Here is an 8,306-nt window from a genome sequence, read left to right as displayed (position 1 = left end):
ATACTGTGGGAAAGGGACAGGCAGAAAAGAAAATTTCCCCAAAAGAATGTAAATTTTCTATAACTGAAGGAACCATGAAAGGCCTAAAAATGGTGTCTGATGGGCAGAGCTTATATGGTTTCCTCCTCGAGATGAGAAGAGAGCTTGGAAAAGCTTACACTGAAACTGCCAACTCACTGAGGGTTGCTCTGGGCAGTGAGCTTCATGCAGTGCAGAACCAGCATCAATCCACCCAAACTGCTTCCAGGAAAGCCCAGCCACTGTGTCACCATACCTGAGTCAGCTCCTTAACGCGCTTCTCCAGGGGTGCAGGGAGGCCTTCAGGGAGGGAAGGGGGTTGCCTGAATTCCGAGTCCAGTCCCACCCCAAGGGAGTCGCTTTCATCATCCATATCACGGAAGGGGCTTCCTTCTGGAGACTCACTGAGCAGCTGCTCCAAGTCCAAATCTGTCAGTGAGTCCATGGCAGTGGCCACCTGGAGCAAGTCATTGTCAGAAGTGGAGCCGAAGAGTGAGAACAAGGGGTCAGAGGTGCCCTCTAATTCCCGTAGGCCCTGAGCTTCTGCTGATGAGACTGGTACAGGCTTATGTTCTTCGTCCCTTTTTCTTTGAGCCTCTTTCTCCTTCTGAAATTTCTTTAGCATCTCTTTAACACTCAAAGTCCCAGAATATTTCTTTTTTTTCTTCTCTTTACTGGCATTGAGAGCTGTGAAGCTGCAGGTGAGAGGGAAACTGGTTACTAAGGCTACAGTACACTGCAAAAGGGAAATTCACAGAGGGACTTCACCCCTGCTCCCAGCTTAATGGTCTCCAGGAATCTCAGTCACAAGTCCACCCTGTTATTCCTCCTCCCTCCTCTTGGCACATGGAGCTCCTTCTTGCTGGGACAAAGCTTAAGATTTAATACAGGTTAGCAAAACAGTGTCACAAAGTGCTAAATATCCGATGCGTTTTTAACAACCACTGCCAGGCTGAAATAAAAGGCTGGAAAAGTGGGGGGGGGGGGGGAGTGAGAAATATATTTAAAGGGAGAAAGCAGGAACAGCAGAGAGCAGCAGCAACTTGAAGGGCAGCTGGAGTGAGACTGAGTGAGGCGAAGAAAGCAGGACCAGAGAAGATAAAGGGAAATGGCAGAGACAGAGGAGAACTGGGGCAGAGGAGGGGTGCCCAAGAGAACAAGAGACAGCAGCAATCACACAGTGACGGAAATAGCTGCCAACGCTGACAGTGGGACAGAGAGAACTCTGGATGTCTGACACACAGAGATGTGAGAGCACTGACTATGCCCACAATGGCACTGAGGAAGGCATGAGGGGGAACAGAAGGCCAGGCCCTGCTGCCTCTTCTGAAGCTGTGAGGAGGAGGGCGAGTCAGCTCCCAGGTGTCCTGCCCTAACAGTTCAAATTTTATCCTAGGAAAGAAGCTGCTGCCTCTCACCCGGCTTTGGAAAACTTGGATTTTTTCGATTTCTTCTCCTTGTCATAAGTGTCATCTTTTTTCTTCTTCTTTATCTTCTCACCACCTTCCTTCAACTTCCGCTTCTGAGAATTAAAGACAAGGCAGAGTTACACAGCTCCCTCACTCAGGGAGCAAGTGCATGGCACAGGACTGGCCTTGCTCCGCCCGGGGCACATCCTGAGAGCTGTCCTATTTCCTTCATGAACAAAAGCTTTAGATCGGTCCCTGGACCGCAGACCTGTGGCAGGTCAATATAACATTCCCACTGACAGTGTCTCCTGAAAGCACCCGGGGCTGAGACAACAGAGACCATTGTGCAGCCAGAAACCTTTCTAGTTTGAAATGAGCTGTATGTGGGTCCTGCCTCCTGTTTTAAACACACAGGCAGTGGTAGACAGATTTCAAAATAATCTTCTCCTAAGGCTAACTTGTTTTCATTTGAAGTGACAGCCCTGGGAACTGAAGTCCTCTACATGTCTGCAGAAGAGACACAGCAAGGCTGGTACAAACTCCCCTCACTTCACACTCTTCACTGCCCTTGTCCCCGCCCTGACACCACCTCGAGAAACGAATTCCTGCCAAGCCTGCTGGGACTCATGGCACCTCGCCATGGCACAGTTGTGAAAGGTGAACTGTCGACCTTGACACAGCTCATGCCTTTCCGCCATCCTAAACCAACATATGTTCTGGAAAGTCACCTACTGATCTCATAAAGCACTTCTGAAATCCAAAAGTGAGAAACATTCTAACCTTTGGAGATTTTTTCTTCTTTTCTTTAATGAAGTCGTCCTCAGATTCTGATGCTTGTCTAAATTGCAGAGTTCCGGAGTTAATGTAAAATCCTCCATACTTGGTAGTCAGAGAAGCAGGAACAAGCTCATCATACTGAATGGGGAGGGAAACAGACAGTCAGCTCCAAGTTCAGGTACTACAGTCCAATGATGCAGAGGTCTTGACAGATCGGATGTGACTGTTTCTCTGTCACTTTTCAGACCACTTACCTACATGTTTCTGGTCAATCATGAATGTCTAAGCCAGAGGGTATTTGGGACAGATCTGGTCACCCTTTTCAGTGAGGGAACCAAGGCCTAGTAGTAAGGGTGTCACTTTCTCTGTCATCAATGCAGCTCTTTCCTCATGGTGAGGGCAGGCTCACTCTGACCCATGTCCCAGCCTTTGGGCCATCACCAGTAGGAGCTAGGGTGTGGTGGTTCCCATGTTGCATTTTTATTAAGTACTTACCGCCTCAGAGTTATCGATGAAGGAATCGGATTCATCATAACCATACCCCATATCAATCAAGTCCTGTATTCGGTCTTTCCTACGTTTCTTTCCACCCTAAAATTTAGAGTAGATTTCATATATATGTGTGTGTGTGTGTGTGTATATATATATATATATATATATATATACCACACACACCTACTCTACCACACACACACACACACATATATATATATTTGGGGAGAGAAAATTGGCATGAAGTAAGAACACACAACATGAGATCTACTCTCAACAAATTTTTAAGTCTTGAAGTCCATCAGCTAGTGACTAAAGGCTGAAAAGCACTGGAACAGTCATTCTCACACATGTACACCCCCCAAACCTCCTTTCTTAAAGACCTTTTAAAATAGCACATATTTGTATCTGCATAAAATGGCCTAAGAGAGAAGAGAAACTAAATGGCTTCATATGCTTTGTATCAAAACATTTATTCTAAGGATAAACTCTCGGGGTAAAAGGCCATTCTTGTTCATTCGTCCATTTAATTCCACACACTAGTCCTGCCACATGCACTTTTTGTACCTTCACACATTTAATAATTGCATCCTCTCTCTCCAAGCTCTCTACTTGTTTCTACATCAGTGTTGACTAGATGATAATCCACCAAAGGAATGTGGAAATGTCTAGAAACCTCTCCCACCCCCTGAAGTTGTTTTGTTGCCCAAGAGAGAAATCTTACATATTTTTCTTCAAATTTCCGGGCAAGGGCCTCTACTTTATGCCTTTCCTTTTCTTCGTCATTAAAAGGATCCGAGAGATCTTTCTTCTGTAAAGAGACCACTCCACAAAGTAAGCGTCACAGAAAATTCCCACAGTCCTATTCATAGTACATTCACTGACTACATAATATTTATAAGCAGCATAATAAAAACAAACTTTTTCAGAAAAGACAAGGTAGAATACATGTTACCTTCCCATTGGTATTTACCTTAGTTGCTTAAGAAAGAAAAATTTCCATTCATGTAATTAAACAAAATTTGATTAAATGCACTAGGTCTTATAGGGCTCCAAATATACCAATAGGCCTTTAGTCAGTGATGCTTAACCTGTATAGACAGACTTGTGCTTCAATATAGTTTGTTTCCTTTGTCACCCTTTTTAAATGCATATTATGCATTTAAAAACATTCCCTTTTTAAATGCATATTATGCATTTAAAAACATTACTCTAAGAAGGGCTTTACCAGACTTCCAAAGCAGTCAGTGGCTCAAAAAAGGTTAAGGACCCAGTGAATGTAGCACAAGTTCTTGAGAGCTAGTCTGCCTTATTGGTCACAAGAGTGGTATGAATTTGCTCTTTTCTCAGTACAACCAAAAATCAAACCCAAGTTAATGGCAGTCCCTTTCCTTGGCACCCATCTTGAAGGATCAGTCATTTCCTCTTTCCTCCCAATCTCGATACTCACTCCAAATATTTTCATGCAGTTTTCCAAAGGTTCCTACACCATAGACTTACTCCTGCATTTTTCTCATCAAGGAAATTTTCCACAATTGGACTTTAAGCTTCTTTGACAAGGAATTTTTAATTTAAAAAAAAAAAAAAAGACTAAATAGGCTTAAGACTTTAGAGTAGGCCAAAAACACTAAAGATAAGAAGCTTGTCTGAAAACACAACCCTCTCTTCCCACCATCTCATCTCTGCCTACTGAAATCCCACTCACCCTTAAAGGATCAATTAAATGATTTAGGGTATATACATAGAATGAGATGGTTCAGTAACATACACATAATGGGTGGTGTTTAAAACCATGTGCTTATTTGTATCTTTTAATTTTCTACAATGATCACATAAAACTTAAGCAGTTCAAATAATTTTAAGAAATCCCACAAACTGGAGCAGTGTTACATTCCACGTGTATTCCTTAATGCCTTGAAAACAGTAGTTGTCCAATTACTATTTCCTGAATATATGAAGATCCAGCTCTGACCAAACACAGCATCTGGGATGAAAGCTCTCCTGTGTCCAAGCTGTCCAGGGCCTGTATTTGTACCAGACTTAACTATCACACTGCGGCTACTGTTACCTGTGTTGGTATAATTCTCCTAAAATATCTGAAAGATTGCAAGTTCTTTTGAGGCTGAGACAGTGGCTTCTCTACCTTTATATAGTCCTCAGTATCTCGCAGTGCCTTCACATCATAAGAAATATATGCTAAATGAATGATTACATGAATGTGTCAGATTACATTGTGCTTTGAACACTTCAGAGTAGACACAATTCAAGAGTTATCAATCTGAAGGTAAGGAGCGAATCCCCTGAAACTGAATCTGAAGTTCTGTTTATGCTACATGCATTTTTCCACAATGGAGAAGAGCATCCTTCCCCCTTCCCGCTAAAAAATATCAGAGCACAGGAGTTCTAATTTCAGTTGTCCTACTGATTTGGTGTAAGCCCATAAATAAATACCCTAACCAAACTCTACTACTTTCTCTTCCTCTCAAGGAAGAGGATATTATCCCTACTTTGAAAACGGGACTGAATAAATTTGAAATTACTTTTTCTCATCCTGCCCACTGGCTCTCATATAACAGGTTGACCTTGGGTATAGACTCAACTGGCTTCCATTAAGCCAATAATATCTTATCCAAGGAAACACATTTTTATCTGAGTAAAGAAAACTGGATAATCCTTCTAAGCAAAGGCACTCACCCCAAACAGCACAAACATGAATTAGACTGAAGGAGCACTGATCACTAAGGCACTCTGTTGGACACTGTACCTGCATGATCACATCTACCCTCGGACACCCTGTGAGCCAGGTACTAACCTAATCTCCACTTGACTAGAGCCACTCTAGAGAACAAAATGCTGCACTGTATGATTCAACTAACCTTCTCTTGGGGCCTCATCTAGTGCACAGGTATACGATGGGTGTTTATAAATGCTGTTTGCCCAGCTCCTACTCATATTGTATGATTTCATTTAGATGAAATACAAAAATATTCAAAACTAATCTGTTATAAATCTGACCAGTCACTACCCTCAAGTACTTTGCGAAGGTAGGAAGAAGGCTTCTGACATTCTGGAAAATGTTCTATTTTGTGATCCAGGTGTAGGCTACACGAGTGTGCTGAGTTTGAGAAAACCCATCAAGCTATGCATTTATCATATGTGCACTTCTCTTATGTGCATAACTCAACAAAAGTTTATAAAAATGTTTACGTTAATAAATTGCCAAAACATCAACCAATAAGAGCTGAAACCAGGTGATGGATGGGTACATGGATCTTATACTATTCTCTATACTCTGTGCATGTTTGAGAAGTTCCATACTAAAAAGTAAAACAAATCTGCCAGGAAAAGAAATACATTCTTTAAAAAATATTTGAGAATTTGAGAAATCAAACTGATTCTCAAAATCCCCAAGGCTACAAATCAATTCGGGGGGCGGGGCGGGGGAGACACAAAAATAAGTTTCTATCCCTCCAGGTAAAGAAACTACCCAGAATATTACATGTTGAAAAGAGATGAGTGGTTGTGCGTCTTTTCTTATTTGCGCTTACACAAAGCAGAGTGAGAGTCCCTTGGAAAAGAAAAATGAAATCCAACGTGGGAACAGCCAAAGATTAGTCCCATTCACACGTAACATTTATAGCCTCAGTGTGAAAAAATTTGTTGTTTCCTTTATTTGTATTAATTAGCCATAATTCAAATTAGCCTTGGATGTGCCATACATTTTCTCTAACATAAATCAAGAGAATGGTTCTACAAAGAATTCTCTCTCTTCATGCCCAGAGGCAAAACCAGCAAACCTGGTGCTTGCTTTGGGATGAGTTACACGATCTCAGGGCAGCCAAAGCCTCTCTAAGTCTTGCTTCCACCCTCCAGAAGTCCAATTTGCACACACTACCTGAGCATTAGATCTGCAGAGTGAGTCTGGGGCCACTGGGAGGTACCTTGTCTCCGGGCTGAAGGCCTTTCACTTTCCCTCGTATGTTCTTCACCAGCTCTGGGTAGAAGAACTCTGGGCAGCGCTTGTGATCTGGCTCAAAGAGGGTGAGTGTAATCCGAACAGCTGCTGCAGCCGGCTCAGGGTCCTGATGCTGCTCTGCTCCCCCAACCTCCTCCTTCCGGGATTTCTTCAAAAACGCAGGATTCAGAGAACCTGGGAGAGAGGTGAACTGGACCCTGTGGGGCTCCGACATGGCTACCAACAAGTCTTAGCAGGTGTCACTGCATGGCTTCTGTTAATATTGAAAAGAAGGGCTGGGTCAAACCAAGATGATTAAAATGACAATTCTTCCTGTTCAGTTATACAGACTTAAGTTTAAAAAAATTTCATTGTCAAGAAAAATCCAGTGTCCGATTTATCTTAATTACCATTACTGCTTTTTCTTTTTAAATACTTTTCATTTTAAATATAGTTATATATATAAAAGCACCCAAATCCTATCATTTAGAGACAATCACTCTTTAGCATACTTCTTTCCGGTCTTTTTTCTATACATATTCACTAGATTCTTGACATTAGCAAACCCATGCTGACAGAGCCTTAAAGAATCCTCAAAATTGCACAGAACCCTAAAAAATACTGTTTTAATTTATCCAATACTTTTTTTTTCTGGCTAAGAATAGGCTCTTTTTTAAAACCTCTTTATTTTCATCACCAGCAGTTTAGGGCCATTCCTAACAATGACGAAGTTTTCATCAGCTCAGCATAATACCTACCCTGGGATAAGTAAAATCATTGCCTCAGAAATGGTGTGGCGAGGCTTACCTCCTCTCACCACCCAAACCTGGGCCTTAGCAAAGTGTCAAATGCTAAAGACCTTTAAAGTTGCTTGGAAATGGTCAAAATATATTTGAACTCCAGAATTCCCAGAGTTTACAGAATATAAATATGCGACTACATACACACAAACATATATTCTGTGCTTCATGTATAATTTGTGTCCTGCTTTTTAAAACTCATACTAGTGTGAACTACTTACAGCAATATGGATATTCACTGTGGTCTTCTCTGTACAGAAAAAAAAATGATAAAAGTGACCTGAACGTCCAGCATTAAGGGAATGGTTGAAAAAAGCTAAGGCTTTTTTGTTGATTTGTAAGGGCTTTTGATATATTATAGATATATAACGTCTGTCATATCTTACAAGTACTTTTCGTTCAGTGTATTTACTGTTTAATTTTGTTTAGCGTGAGATATGATGAAAGAAATTCTAATTTTTTATGCTGTAAACTAGGCTTCTTTTCCCCTTATGATTTCTCCCATTTCTTTAGAGCCTAAAATGTCCTTCCTTAGCCAGGTAATTCTTACCTAAGAATTTACCTATCCAGTCCTTTATATAGTTTTCACAATGAACTCTTTAACTCAAGTTAAATTCATTATGCTACAAGTTGAGAGGTGAGGCTCTAACTTAGTTTCTTCCCAGCATCAATCACTAACAATCCTCTTTTTCCCTGCTGATTTGGCATAAATCATACTTAATGTCTTAAGGTCTATTTCTGAAATCCATTCTATTATATCAATCTAGTATCTAGAGATTCCTTAACCAGTACTGCACTGTTTTGAGAAATTTTATGGTATATTTTAGCATATTGAATTTAAAATTCGTCTTTCTT

At 41.1% G+C, this 8,306-nt stretch overlaps 1 protein-coding gene across 5 annotated transcripts in view; it reads right to left on the bottom strand.

Annotated features, from left to right (window-relative positions):
- UBN1 (ubinuclein 1) overlaps positions 1 to 8,306 on the bottom strand; it is a 34,718-nt gene that overhangs the window by 23,235 nt on the left and 3,177 nt on the right. For 3 of the 5 annotated variants that reach the window (XM_039885265.1, XM_039885262.1, XM_039885264.1), the window contains 6 exons: positions 6,638 to 6,925; positions 3,421 to 3,507; positions 2,700 to 2,795; positions 2,208 to 2,342; positions 1,437 to 1,540; positions 275 to 713 (listed from right to left, as the gene is read on the bottom strand). In XM_039885265.1, the coding sequence (XP_039741199.1) occupies positions 275 to 713; positions 1,437 to 1,540; positions 2,208 to 2,342; positions 2,700 to 2,795; positions 3,421 to 3,507; positions 6,638 to 6,886 (1,110 nt within the window). In that variant the 5' untranslated portion in view covers positions 6,887 to 6,925. Of the gene's footprint in view, positions 1 to 274; positions 714 to 1,436; positions 1,541 to 2,207; positions 2,343 to 2,699; positions 2,796 to 3,420; positions 3,508 to 6,591; positions 6,948 to 8,306 lie in introns of those variants that run through there. The other 2 variants (XM_039885263.1, XM_039885266.1) reach the window with 2 other exon arrangements.

The sequence above is a fragment of the Pteropus medius genome, unplaced genomic scaffold, assembly GCF_902729225.1.
Source record: "Pteropus medius unplaced genomic scaffold, Ma_sr-lr_union100, whole genome shotgun sequence".
NCBI lineage: Eukaryota > Metazoa > Chordata > Mammalia > Chiroptera > Pteropodidae > Pteropus > Pteropus medius.
This window is presented reverse-complemented; position numbering and strand designations above follow the sequence as displayed.